The sequence below is a fragment of the Buteo buteo genome, chromosome 9, assembly GCF_964188355.1.
Source record: "Buteo buteo chromosome 9, bButBut1.hap1.1, whole genome shotgun sequence".
Taxonomy (NCBI): domain Eukaryota; kingdom Metazoa; phylum Chordata; class Aves; order Accipitriformes; family Accipitridae; genus Buteo; species Buteo buteo.
Window position 1 is genome coordinate 30504184 of NC_134179.1, and position 14899 is coordinate 30519082.

The 14899-nt window shown below is 38.9% G+C and overlaps 2 protein-coding genes across 11 annotated transcripts in view; one reads left to right on the plus strand and one right to left on the minus strand.

Moving 5' to 3' along the window:
- TFB1M (transcription factor B1, mitochondrial) overlaps positions 1–4339 on the plus strand; it is a 27193-nt gene extending 22854 nt beyond the window's left edge. For all 3 annotated transcript variants that reach the window (XM_075035959.1, XM_075035957.1, XM_075035960.1), the window contains exons 7-8: positions 652–779; positions 3495–4339. In XM_075035959.1, the coding sequence (XP_074892060.1) occupies positions 652–779; positions 3495–3753 (387 nt within the window). In that variant the 3' untranslated portion in view covers positions 3754–4339. The remainder of the gene's footprint in view (positions 1–651; positions 780–3494) is intronic.
- The window catches only part of TIAM2 (TIAM Rac1 associated GEF 2), a 175320-nt gene continuing 164323 nt past the window's right edge, over positions 3903–14899 (minus strand). For all 8 annotated transcript variants that reach the window (XM_075035945.1, XM_075035948.1, XM_075035942.1 and 5 more), the window contains 9 exons: positions 14276–14384; positions 13561–13740; positions 12062–12180; positions 10835–10943; positions 9054–9112; positions 8103–8208; positions 7247–7334; positions 6523–6677; positions 3903–5657 (listed from right to left, as the gene is read on the minus strand). In XM_075035945.1, coding sequence (XP_074892046.1) covers positions 5014–5657; positions 6523–6677; positions 7247–7334; positions 8103–8208; positions 9054–9112; positions 10835–10943; positions 12062–12180; positions 13561–13740; positions 14276–14384 — 1569 coding nt within the window. In that variant the 3' untranslated portion in view covers positions 3903–5013. The remainder of the gene's footprint in view (positions 5658–6522; positions 6678–7246; positions 7335–8102; positions 8209–9053; positions 9113–10834; positions 10944–12061; positions 12181–13560; positions 13741–14275; positions 14385–14899) is intronic.

Genomic DNA, 14899 nt, shown 5'->3' on the forward strand with positions numbered 1-14899 from the left:
AAAATCTTTGTAGAATCATTCAGATATAATTTTGGATGAACTGTGATACACAGTGTAAATACAAAGTTGTATGGTCACTTGAACTGAATGCAAACCTATTTCTACCTACCATTCCTTTAAAAAGACTAGAATTTTAAAATCTTAGTATGTTGAAAAGTAATTCCTTGGCTTACAGTTTAGAAAAGCCCTAGAGCAACAGAAAACATATAGGGAATGGGTTTGATTTCTAATTATAATACCAATTTTCTCCAGCTGCCCTTCAGCCTGTATATTGAATATTGTCTAATTTGTATATCATGTCAGAATTGTCTTGTGGAAGGATCTAAAGAAAGTGCTAATTACTTTACAGATTACATGGAAGTTGTTCTAGATGGAGGAAGTGCCATGGGGGAAAAAGTACTAAGTACTAATGGCATGTGAACTAATTGGAAATATGTAGATGACTAAGACTAAAATTCTGTAGGGCCTTGAAAGTTAAGCCAAATCTTTATATTCAGCTACTATGACATTAGTCACTGCACAGCTATGTTACCTGTTGCAATAACGTCTTCCTGTGTTCTGCCTGTTTCCTCACGTCTAGCCAGTTAACTTAGAAATAATGTATCATCTCAGGAATATATCTAGTCAAATTTATCTTTCTTTTCCGTGTAGGTGGATGTGGCTGTGGTACATTTCACGCCATTGGTGCAACCAAAGATACAGCAGCCGTTTGAGCTAGTAGAAAAAGTGGTTAAAAGTGTTTTTCAGTTTAGAAGAAAATACTGCTTCCGTGGAATTGGGTAAGGATCTTTAATGAAAAATTCTCAGATAATGGTTTTGTAAATGTGTCAGCTACTAAATCAGTTGAGAAACACTTGTAGCTATGCATTTGATTTTATTCGTCCCATTTTAAATTTGTCATCATAGTTCATCAGATCTTTCAATTTCAGAGTGGTTTCTGGAGATAAAAGTATGAGATGAATCTTTTTCCACTGTAATTATATAATAATTACTGTGCATTTTTGTTAGAGCAGTTGAAGTTGTTAAAATTACTAGGATAAATGGGTGATCTTTCCAATTGATTGTCTCAGAAACCAAAGAAAAAACCCAACTACAAAAACTACAGCATTTGTTAGTTAAAAAATGAAAGTATCAAAATTCAGAACCAAAGATGGCAGTGTGAGGAGGGAGAACATCATCTGTGCGAAATTTTACTTATTTGGGGATAATGTCAAAAGGTCAAATTGTTGGTTTTGCACTTGCCCTTTTATGGAGTTCTTACTGACTCTTTAAAAATCCCCATGTCTTACTAAGGGAATTTACTAGGTTCTCTAACTGATGCAAGAAACCTGCAGTCTGTTCACCAAGGTTCCTGTTAAAACTCCAGCATAGCCACATGTCTGACTTGGTATGGGAAAAACCCAGCATTCGGCATTGTAGAACATGTGACAGAGCTGCTGTTAGGACTAGAGGCATGCTGCTGCAGCTTGGGCTAACTGAATGTTGCTGGGCATGATTTTGGCCCCGATGCAGTCTAGAATTGGCATGGATGCTTTTTATGGAACTACAAGCCCTACACGTCACTTTTAAAGGTGAACATAGAATTTTGCCTCCAGATTGGGGTTTTTTTTTGCTTGAGGCGGTGAATCTATTCATGTTAGGGACGCAGACACTGGATCTAAAATGAGTACCAATTTGCCTGTGTTAAGGTTTGAGTGTGCATTTGGAGGTGGTTAGAAAATGAGGTATCCAAACTCTAGATTGATTTGTATTTGATTTACAGGGTGGTGTTTTGTTGGGAGGTTTTTTGTGGAAGAACTGTTTCTGTTGACAGTGTAAGCAGAAGGCATGTGCAATCAACATATCTACATTATGTAGAATATTTTTTCCAAAGTTAAAAAAAACCAAAACAAACCAAAACCAAAACACAAACCCCAAAACCCACAACTGTTGTGTAATCTCAAATTGCTAATAACTGCTCTACATTCTTTTGAGGCAAGGAGGGGGAATCTGAACTTTTGGACATCACATATCCCCTAGCAGCTTATCATACTTTAGCTGTAGTGTGCAGCTAAGAAACGCAGTCCTCTTACTCTTTAGCTGACCTGAAAAAAATAGCAAATTTTGATGTATAATAAGGCTATTAAGTTCATTATAAGGTATCTATCTGTCTCGCACATACTGTATAGAAACAAGTTAATAGAATCAGTTTACATTTGCCTGTAAATTCTGGGATCTAAGACACATGGCATATAAGATTAAGCTAGTAAGTCCCTGAAGAAAAATATTGTAGTTTGAGTTGCTATTCATGGACATTTATAGGATGGTTCATAGTCTTAATATAAAAGGCGATTAAACATTTTTGGCTCCAGGTATGTCTCTCAACTACCCAATCAAAGGAGAGAAAAACTTAAGGAGGGGTATAAAAATAAGGATGGATCCATTTTAACCTTGCTGACCTAGGTGCTGAACTAATGGGGACATTTTTGACCAAGACCTGGAGTAGCACATGCTTTAACCGAGGTTGTTCCCAGAAGTTCCAGATTTTCTTGTCACTTTAAACCCTTTCTTAACTTTGTATTCCATCTGCCCACTAAGATCAAACTCACTTACTTACACAAAGCCTTCTGACTAGCTTATCCAGCCAACCTGCAAAACACAGCTGGGGTGTTACTGTATTAGATGCACAGTATTTTTAGGTCTTATGTATGTATGACAGAGGCAGATCATTTGAAAATTGAGACATGCACATCAACAATGTGCAAATTTTCATTGTAGATTGAGAACTACTGCTAATAAGAGCTAGTCCTTTCAATAGTTTGCACTTCGTATGCATTTTTGTGAGACATTAGAAATCATTTGAACTAATACTATTCACTAAAATTTGGGGAACTTGTGAGAGAGAGGCACTAATGCGCCTGGCTACAGAGTAAATGAACTGATATGACTGACTATGAACAGTGACAGAGCTGAAAACAAAATCTAGGACTCCTAGCACATTCTCCAAGTTCTAAATACTAAAAAGCAAAAGATAATTAAATACTCCTTTCCTCCTTCTTGGTTTTTTTTCTGGCATTGGAATTATGGTATTAATGACAAGTTGATAATACCTTTCCCATTGGAATGAAACAGCCTGAAAGTCAGTCATATGGTTTGGATCTGATCTGCTTTGCACAGTTTAATCTGTTGCTGCTCTCTAAATATGAGGCTAATTCTAAGGCAGCTATGTGACTGTATCCATACCCAAAGCTCTCTTTAATATTAGCAAACATATATGCATGTGTTTAATGTACAATGTATGTATATGCTTTCCTATGTTGTCATAATTTGCATTTGCAGAAAAAGGGCCCTTATATGTTTCCATTTGCTTAGATAATGTGCTATATTAAGAATGCCAGAGCTAAAATAATGACATACTTAATAGTAAACCTATATTAAGTGAATTCCCAAGAGGATCCTGTTACTCTTAAGGGAAACTGAGTTGTTTGAATTTGTCTTCTCCCCACATCTTTTAGGACCTTGTTCCCTGAAAGTGGACGTTTGAAAAGAACAGAAGAGCTGATGATGACAGCAAATGTTGATCCAACTCTGCGTCCTTTTCAGCTCTCCATGTCACAGTTCAGAAATCTGTGCGATACATACAGGAAAATGTGCGATGAAGACCCAAGCCTTTTTGTGTACAATTACAGAGAAGAACTAAAGCAAAAGAAGTTGAGGCCTTTACTTAAAAGTACCAGTCAACTTGAACAGACTGAAGAGGAAAATGAGCTGTAATTGCAGCAGACTGATTTTTTAATTTTTTTTTTTTTAATTAGTTTTAACTCCTTGATCTAGAGGTGTTGATTCAGTAAGAGGAGGCTTATATATTCCCGCATCTGTACAGGTATGGAAGAATTACTTTTGAGAAAGTGGTGGAGAGGGAGGGCTTTCCCATTTTATTTATTCATTCCATTCAGCTGCAGACAAAAGTGAAAAGACAGTCAAAGTTACAAGGTGCCTACAGGTTCTTTTTAATTCGGGGGAATGGCTAGAACATATACCAAAAACAAGATATGTTGTGAGACATGTAATTAAGTTGGGATAGTTCTGAAATAAGGGTTTTGTATGAAAAAAAGTGAATTATTGAAACATAAGAAAAAATACTTTTCATACTTCAGCATGTAAGATGGCATGTGGGTTTTTGTGCTCTTTTTATCCTGGAACATCCTACTGTGCAGAGTAATTTAAAAAACAAAAGCCAAAACTCTTGTATAAATATACTCAAGTGACTGGCTTAAAGGAGGATAAAGTGCACAGATTGCCTCAAGGTCTGCTAATACTCTTCTCATTTATGCAAAAGCAAAGAATTTGGGATTTAAAGCTCCAACTAGAGAAAAGCAGCGTGATAAAAAGTAGAAACATGGTTAAGTACAATACTTATTTGTCCTTTACTGTACAGGCTGGTAGAGAAAATAAAAAATACAGTCAAATAAAAGATTACAGGCCAAGCTTTGTTTTTGTATATTTACACATATGTATAAAGTATAAACAGCATCTTGAAACTTACAAAAATGAAATTTCTGCACTATTGTGCACTAAAACACATTAAAATAACTTAATTCTGCTTTAAATAAAGCAAAAATGAAAACCAAAGAAATAAAATGCCCAAGGTATTGAAAAATTCATTTTGCAATGCTACTTTCCATTGTAATCCCCTCTGCCACTCACTAGCACCTTTTCCATGTCACTTAAAATACTAATGAGGCCATCCTTCCCTTCCCCTCCCCAAGAACACTACATCATCTTAATAACTGCTTGAATGGGATTGAACTAATTTACAGACCTTGGCCAACTTAATCTATTTTTGATCCACAATAAATTAAAATAACTTAACAATCCTTTACAGCTGTTTTTGTGGAAAAAAATGTATTAGTGCACAAAATCGGGTAGTAGTTTTCCTGCAGCCTCCATGAATGTACTAGTTTTAAAGCAAAATAAGTTTGTTGAATTTTATGTGGACTTCAAATGAATATTTTAAATATAGTGCTTACAAAGCTAGGATTTCCCATGCCTTTCCACAGCTTCATAAAAGCAGTCCTCATTAACTACAGATGTCAAACTCTGGACGCTAAATTCTCTCTCTAAAATAGAGTTCAGATCTAGGTTTGCAGCATCAGAGTGACTGTCAAGGGACTGGTGACATTCTTGCATTGCCATTAAAGTTCCTCTGTTACGCTTTGTACTGTTTACTTTTCTCTTCACTGGGCAGAAATGGCCACGCACCAGCTTTGGATGCTCTCCTGTCTCGAAGCCATCTCCTTCCTCATTTTCAGCAGCCCGATCCCGTTCAGAGTCAGTACTCGGTTCCTCTGAAATCTTCAGCCGTTGGAACTGTATTTCAATGTCTTTCGTAGGGCTGCCCTTCTTCAGGCTCCGATAGTCATCTTCATCATCATCATCACTGAGAATATCGGATTCTTTGACAAGAACATTAGAAAAGTCAGATGCACAGCTCTGTACATGTTTATCGGGAGATGAATTTTTGGGCTCCTGTATGCTGTCAGTGGTGTGGCAGCTGCTGCTCTGAGTACTGCTGCTCAGACTGCATTCATCAGAGTCCTGGAAGGTGCCTTTCCCTGGGTCACCATTCCACTCGCTACTGGATGAATTCTTCAGTACCTTCAAGGACCTCGTGGAAGCTGTGCAGAGGAAAAAAGGTGGTTTTATTTTTTCAGTAAAACATCACCTGGTTATACTGTCTGTCTCAATAGCCCACTTACTTACAATTACAGTGTACATAGTCTTATTTGATAATCATCCCAGGTCAGATGTATCAGCATTCTGATACCAACAGTGCAAGCCCATGTCAAGAGTTTTCATTCCACCAACCCCAGGGCTATATGCTTGCCTTCATGTGTAATATATACAAAATCCTCCAAAAATTGTAGTAATGATTTACACACATCCGCAGGAAAGCAAGGCTGATTCAGGCACCTCAAACACGGGAGGGCCAGGTTGTAGGGGAGAGTTGAACTGTCCCAGTTCCTGTGATGTTAAGGGGATTTTACAGACAACTGATCAGATAGAGAATTTGAAATACTAGTAGCTACTCATTTAACTAAAATGTCTGAAGCCTGTACTTAATTAGGGTATCTGCTGGGATGCAGATTTAGTGCACTGAAAGCAGCAAGACCCCTGCCTTTTGCCAGCTGTTTTAGCTTTAAATGTTATTAGGGCTGAGTTACTAAAGGGAACCCAGAGGAAAGAGTACAAACGCTGCATGCCAAAGGGAGTCTGCCTCTTTCCAGCAAAATTAATTTGGGCCTTATTAAGTCTTCCCTTAAGAGAGCTAATGACACATCACTGGCAGGGAGGGGATGGCAAGCTTGCTTATCTCTTCTAGCCCCTGTCATGTATTTAGTTGTGGAGAAACTCTACCACCTTCCTGAAAAAAATGGGATTTGTGGGTCTGGCACATGACACGCTACAGTCATGGTAATTGCAAACCTTCTGCCAGTGCTGGAGTCCAGACTCCATTTTTCACTTTGAGAATGTGTTTCTTACCCAATTTGGCTGTTGCAGGTACACGGTTCTTGAGGGGGACAAAGCGATCTTTACATGTTTTCTCCAGCGGTAGCTCACATTTTATGTGACGTCTGAAATTCTCCCGCAAAATAGAACGGATCACCTTCACGATGTTAGTCTTGTTCTCACAGTCACTGCAAGTTTAAGAAAACAGATAACCTAATTTTCCCCACTGAAGAAAGACACTATTGGGATAAAATCTGCCCGCCTCCCTTCTGCTGATTTGCTTTAATGCAGTGGGGTTTTTTCAGTAGCTTGCTTTAGTAGTGGTTTTGCAGCTAACATCTTTATGTCTTGTTAGGCATTTCACACGCTCTGTGTTTTGAGATCTTGGTTACTTCCCCTTAGGAAAGCAACCTGAAAAGTAACTTCTGTACCGAGAGATCACCCCTTAAGTGGTCTTTATCACAAAGTAATTTCTGCTAACCAACTGAGACTCTGATAAAATCAGTTACTTTACCCATATCATATAGAAACTTATGATCATATGTCTATGCACATTTCTGATGTTGGATCACTGTGCCAAATTCACTCCGGTTTCAAATTGTTATACTTTATGCAGTTAAACACTGGCATAGTGCCTGGATTCAAAGAGTGAGACCGCATTAGAAGTGCTGACGCAAAGGTCACGCAGGGGAAAATCTTTTATTTTTTTAATTCCATTAATGTGATTTGTCAAATACAACCTCCATGTAAAGCTTACCTGCTGCATAACTGAAAAATTGTTTCTGGCCTGCCTTCTAGTTCTGACTTTGTGTGAATCAGTTCCCAGATACAGCTGTTTTCTGTTCCTGTGCATGGAAGGAAACTTCATTTTTGTATACACTTCACAAAACCGTTGGCATTAGAAAGACCAGTGAAGAGCTCCTCCGCTCCTGAAGGCAGTGTTAACATAGCCATGGGTGGGTCCACAGAAGATCTCACCCAAGACAGAACTCAAAGGAAAGTCCCCTGAACAATCCTGTTGCAGCAGCCTAGTGCTGCCTTTGCTAACTTCTCTCTTGGAGAGTTCCTTTCCCCCATTCTTACTGCTTCTCACTGCCTTCCAGCCTTAAAAGGCATTCTCCCAGGTGCACAAAGCATTTATTTGCTCTGGACACCTAGTGACACTTTACAGAAGATACAGAACTGGATAGGATCATAAAGATCAACTCAAAGGGAAACAAAAACACAGCCCTCTACTACCACAAATTACACAGTCAACTTTCCCACATTTGGAAAAATACAAGGGTCAGCACACACACAGCATAAGGGTGTCACCAGGACGTCAACCATGGTAAATCACCTTCCTGTTCATGGTATCTTTTCATTGGGGATTTCCATTCTGTCATGCCTTCACATCGTCTTGTATCTTCCTGAACTCATGGAATAAGCCAACATACCAAATAAAGTCTGTTAATATCTCAAGCCTGTACCCCTGAGTGTAGAGACAGCAGTAGATACTATTTTCTCCACACCTGCCTGTTTCCATAGGCTCCACAAAGACATGTCGAAGAAGCAGTATTACAAAATCCCGGAAAAAGCATTTAATCCTAAAGTATTCAGTGCAAGGGAATTACCTGCTGTGTTCCCCAGTCGAACTTGAAGAGCAGATAAAGGAATCAGCCAACGAAATTTAAACGGATCCAAGTCACCATAATTATGTGCAGCACGAACATTAGTAGGCTGCAAAAAGAAAAACAACAAGGATATTTCTAAGAAGTAAAAGTAAAAAACGTTGGGTTTTTTTGTGTTACTTTTCAAAGACCTGCCTCTGAAGAGAAACTAAATTCATTAGACTTTTTCCTTCAGTACCCTACTATGTGCTTGTAAACGTAATTGAAATGGTGATAGACACAACCTTTGGAATTTCAACTTTTGAAAGCACTTGTTTTTAATGGATAAAAATAATACTTTGCACGTAAGTACTACTAGGGAACAAGTTTCCCATGAAGGAACCCGCAGACTGCTGATTAGCAGAATACATTAATCATGTAGCTGCTGCTGCTACTTTTAGTGCCCCTCCATCTGTTACGGTAAGCAAGCATGGTGCAGTACTTCACCACTGGTACTCAGGCTATACAACTTGCTACTTGACTTCAGCATTCCAGTTTTGTAAATGGGGACAGAGGAGGTTATGTTTATAACACCCCTTTTCCTTTCCTTCCAGCATGACCAAGGGTCTATAAACACAGGTCTTTAACCTACACACTACATTAAGGTAGGCCATCGTAAATGCCATCTGGAAGAATTAATGATTCTTACATAGCAATGTTTCATATTCCACCTGATGGAACTAACATGGGGCTCACATAGAGAAGATGGTGCTGCTTACTAAGTAACAAAAAAAGATTTATTGCTACACAGATACTGAGCACTTGTTTTAGCTGTGACAGCTAGGATTCCAGCCTAGTGAGGGAAGGTGGCATTTCACCACAGTCACTCCCCCTTCAACACCGGTACTGTCCATCTCACACTGCAGTAGGATCCTGTGCATGAACACCCACCACATCCACTGATACCAGACTTACCATTTTCTTTTTCAGTTTGTAATTCTCCTTATACACCAGTATTACAGCCCTCTTAAAAACTAAAAAAGAAAGAAAAAAAAGGAAAACTGTTAATTAAGGTGTACTATTCAATGAAAATATTATCTTGGAGAAGCTGATTATTGTCGTCATGTGAATGTGAAGGATGAGATAAGCAAACTGATTGAAAAGCACCTGCCCTGTATTAAGATGACAACTGGGGTTTTCATCCTATTCTTTTTCATGCAATGGCACTATTTTTTTCTCAGATTTTGTTCTGAACATTTAGAATTAAGCCATTCTACACATTTATTCTGAAACTAGCTATAACCTGCTCCTTTAAGTCTTCACATAAACAAATACAGCAGACATAGGTTAGATGTAAAGGTTCAGATTTTCTTTTTGTAATCAGTGGACATTTTCAAGTGCAGTGAAGGGCCTATAGCAAGAGAGTGCTGTGAAAAAGGACGCAAAGTCTGTTCTTCCTGCAGTTCAGCACTTGTTTAGTTGGAAGGTTGAACATCTCGATTCCTACTTTTCCATCTGCTGGAATTCTCTTGCTTCCACAACATCCAACTGGAGTGGCTCACTAACATTATCTAATCTTTCAGCCTCCAGGGAGGCAGAGACATGTTCTCTCTCATCTGTAAGGAAGAACAGAAACACAGGGGCCTTGAAGCTACAGGTGAACTAAGGGATGACTCTGCAGAGCAGTCCTGGATCCCAGATCAGACTCTGGGGCAGTATAGCTCTATCCCAGCTCATGCATCCATGTTTCCTTCCAGTGGAAGAGAAGAAAGGTATGCAGTCGAGTCTCATCCCCATGTGAAACCAGGATGTGGCCATAGTGAGTACAGCATTAACCCCAGAGCTTGGCAGTTTCCTTCAGTTCCACATATTGGGTGCATTTTCTAAGCTACCCGCATAGGGTTCGAAGTGAGACTAAAATTCGGTTTCCCAAGTGGCAGACGAGCAGTCTAAGCTAAGCATCAGGCAAGAGTCCTTTCATTCACACATGTCCTGCTGGGAAGCGTCTGGCATACGCAGATCGGAGAAGCTCATCCAAGGAACCTGGCAGGTAGTTCCTGTTCGTTCTTCTGTTGGAAGCATCCCTTCCCCTAACCTGTCATGCTTCCCAGGGAAGGAGTGCACAACAGCCCTGAGAAAGAGAAACTTGTCTCTCATCAACTTGGAGTTGTTCTGTAGGTGTTTATCCAATGACATTTTAAAGAAATATTTTTTAAAGAAATGGACAAAGAACCTAAGATGTTTCACTGGAAGATTACTTAGCCAATTATGAAATTATTAATTGTATATATACTATTAAATAAAACTCTTGTTTGTATGCTCTCATTTCCACATCCATTTTTCAGGTTAAAATAATCTGGATGGGGATTTTGATGCAGTAGCTGTAAAGCAGAATTTAGCCTGAATTCACAAGAGTAGAATAAATCACGATTTTCCTACTAGCCTCGTTTGAAAGCTTGGTTTAGCAGATTGTTCTAAAGAGAATATTGCCTCTTGAAAATCATCGATTCCCATAGTTTACATACAGGCAGGAGAGCAGCTGAGGTTGGCTCACTGAGCAAACAGCAACAGCAAACAAACAAATGGAAACTTTCCTCATATTAGGAAATACAGCTATGTGTTTTTTCAGATGTAAGTCTACCCTAGATATCACATGGCTACAGGGAAAGGAGATGGTGGGTTTCATCTTCTGAGAAGATTTAATGTGGTATTCTTTAGATTTGAAAGAGCAGAGAGTCATTAAGGAAGACACTTACCAAACACTGTAAGTTCAAGGTCTTTTCTTGCTTTGCCCAGTGATGGGAAAGGATTCAGCCAGGAAACTGTAGAGTGCATCAGAAGTTCTCCCATTGAGAGCTCTGTCACCTGTATTAAATTATAACAGTAGATAATATAAATAATATAAATATACGCATCAGTGCTGCGATCCACATATGTAAAATGTTAATGAGTACACATCAAAAACTTTAAGGATCTATGTTTTCTGTATTTACTCTATGTACAGAGAGAAAGGCAGAGGGATCTGCACTATGGAAGGAGAAGTGTGAGTAATCTCCTTTTTAAAATAGGTAACAACTATAAAAAGTAATAGCCCCTAAGTTTTGGAAGCTGGATAGAAGTTCTTGCTATTAATAACTTAGAAGAGTATTAAGTTGATCTGATGATCTGTCACTTACATATAGCCAATTGTGAACTGGCTGATTTATTAGCTCTATCTTTAATTTCTATAGAATAATTAGTATTAATGACACTGGCAGAATTAATGGAGATCTTGTACTCTGAGGCTGCTTTCTTCTGTGGGACACAACGTAACACTGTGATGAATCTCCCAGGCTAAGTTTTCTTTCCCCATAAATTATGGGAAACCAGGTAGCCAAAGGGGGTGATTTGGCTTTTCTCATATCTGATCTTCACCTTTATGGATTCGATCTGCTTAGTAATCGGTTGATGTAAATAGCTAAGTTGAGACGTGGCTGCCCCAGTTTTGGGAGATGTGTGCACACAGTCAGTTTAAGTAATGGGGTTTGTTCTGACAAATACCCATGGATGCCTCAGCGTTGTAAGTGTAGAGAATGAGAATAGCAGACCTTAATGTGAAATCCCTCAAATTGCCATTTTCATTTATACGGGTGAAAAAATATCTTAAGAACTCTAAGCATAGAATCTGAATGCCTTGGGGCATGGATAATCTGCAGCACTTGAGAAGAGGAGGATTTTTCCTACTGAGAATTATGTCTACTCCCGCTTGCAATTCCTGTCAGTCCAGAAAGCGGCTCTGGCAGCTGTCTGAAAATTTTACCGTAACCTACTGACAAAAAGAAACTCGACAGGCAGATGTGAAATGGAAGTCAAAATATTAAAGGAGAAAGGAGGAATGCCAGCACAAGTAAGTTCCCCCAATTACCTCAGGAAGAGAGAAAACACCCAATGGCAAGCAGGATAATGCTTCAGGAGTGAATAAAACATGTTGTTCTTTCTCTTACCTCCTTCTCTGTTCCACTTTGGTCTGCAACCAGTTGGTCAAATACAGTGCCATAATCTTCATATATCTTCTGCATCTCATTGATGTGACTTGCTACTTTTTCCATTGCCTTCAGCGCTTCTATAAGGTTTAAAAATTTCATAGACAGCTATGTAATTCAACTGTGTCTTCTAAAGATGACAATTTTTATTGAATTCCACTTGAGGCAGGCAAAATGATGCAGTGTTCAAGGTTTGGTAAATAGAATTCTAGCTTCATATCAGTGCTTTCTCATAGCAATAGTAGAGGTATGCTTCCTGATCAGAGTAAGTGAAAAATGCTCGTCTTGTGTCTTAAGTGCCTGAAAAGGCTGCAATAAGCATTCCAGTGATGACCCCCCAAATATATGAATGTTGCTATCAACAGGACAGTAAACTCAGTTAGGTTTTACATCTTGTATATATAGGGCCACTAGGATCTCTACAGTAATCTACACCCATAGTAGGGTAAGTCATCTGAGGAGCTTTAATAGAAACAAATTGCATTTGGCTCACCACAGAACAGACAAAGAAAGACGGTGCTAGGTTGTAAAAGTTCCTCATGGATTGTATCCATGAAATTAAGTGCTGGTGGCCAGGTTTTGTTTACATTTTGTTTTCTAGGCAAGAATGACACTAGATTTCATTAGACTTTTGTGTTAATTCAGAAAGGAGTTGGAGAAGGGCACTTAGCTTCCCCAGTCCTGCCAGCTCTTAACATGCAGCCTTTTAGCAGTTTGGCATCCATCCTGACCTGCAAGTAAGTCACCCCCAGCTTGGTTGTAAGGGCAAGGGAACAGTATTAAGTCAGTAACAGCCTCATGACTTTTTGCTGACAGTGTATTTTGCCTGAATCTATTTTGTTAAACTGACAATCAATCCATAAAATAAATCTCTAGACTTTTATCCACCAGATGCTGACAGACCTGAACTGGCATTTGCCAGGGTGAAGTCCCAAGCATGAGAGCCTAGAAAAGCAATCAACTCTAATATATATTAGAGAGACAAGTCTTTCTACATGGGAAGACTGCAAGGCATTGACAGAGATCTCTTATATGCAAGCAAGAGTCACAGCCAAACCTCAAACAGCTAAAATTTCTTTCTGTGCCATTGTTAAACTTTGACACATGTAAGAACTGAGTAATAACCACAAGATGGAGCTTTGGTCAGTGTCTCCCAAGTGGGAAAAAACACTATGACCCAACATGCTCCTGTGCAAGAATTGAGGAGAAAGACCCCCGTCCTATTTGTCACGGCAAATTCTCAGCATATCTACTTCTCCGTGGGACTTGGACATACCAGGTAGGACTTCTTGCTAAAAGCATGAAAAAGCTACTTACTGTTTTTAAGGAGAGGGAGGAAATTCTCTCTAGGTTTTCATGAATTCTGTGACATCTACCAGAATGGCTACCTGCATCTTCAGCAAGGGCTGGAAATAAAACTTAACTCATATTCATTCCTGTAGAAGAATGGACGAAGTTACCTGTCAAATGATAGTGCTCCTCACTCTCGTTATCTGTCAGAGACACCAGCTCTTTTAAAAGCAGAGGATATTTCAGCACTCTCTGAACAGGCTTTATGAGATATGACTCCAATGTAGACGAGTGTTGCTTTGTGGGATTTCGAGCATCCAGAAAGGCCTTAAAGGCACTATCTGTTTTGGCTAGATGTAAATAAAAGAGTTGGTCAGTTGGACATGGAAGTCATAGAAGTTACAATAATTTGAAAGCACAGAGCTGCAACTTGTAACCAACACCAAAAGCCTCACCCTTTTCAATAGAAGGTTTAAAAAGTAGTTTACACTATTCATTTCATAATTATTTCCTGCATTAAATAACATATGTAAGGGCTAATAGAGCAATCATATCAAGGTGATATTATTCCTCAATGTAATTTTTCCACTGCTCTGTGGGCTTCTTCTGCATCAAATTAATAAAGCGATGGCAGAGGAATTAATTCCTTACTTATTCTGCCATTTGTTGCTTCTTTTTCTAGTATGAAACAGATCTGCAGATGGCACAAACTTGTGGAAGATGCTTTTGTACCTATTCAGGCTACTGCCTGGATGTTACAAAAGGAATCTAACCCCTTCAGTTCTTGCCCTTGCTTTGTACCAGTATTCTCTGCAAGTTGATGGGATTTCTTATGGCAGTTTAAATACATGCAAATGAATTACAATAATGAAGACAATAAATTACCTCTCTCGAGAACTTTCTGAACTTTGATATGGTTTGCACAGAAGCCACTGTACAGTTTAAAGTGGTCAGCATAATACAGAAAGGACCCTCCAAGGGAAAACAGCAATTTCTGAAATCAACACAATCAAAATATTAATTCATTACTAGAATCCTAAATAAATGTTCAGGCACATAACACAGAGGCTCGATGGTGTGATTATTTGCTATCTTTCTATACATATCCTGTAATTTTTATATATATAAAATTTATATATTTATATTTTTATTTTATATATATATAAATATATAAAAAATCATGAATATATTTCTCTGGGCGTAGGGTTCAGCATATTTAGGCTAAGCCTGCAATTTTCTCCATTCTCCCTGAGCAGGTAATACCACTGCAGACACTGTCTTACTGTGTCTTTCAGACAGCACAGGAACAGAAACCAACAGACACGTAACAGGGTATCTTGTGCTGGGAAAAAAACATGAGCAACAGGAAGCAAGGCACAAAAGTGCCGAAGCCAGAAGGGACAGTGTAAAACAAATACAGAGGATTGCTTTCCAACTGTTTTCCTCCTTTCATGCAGGTGGTAATTAGAGGGCACCTCTGATGCTCTTGGATTGAAGGGGAGGTTGGGA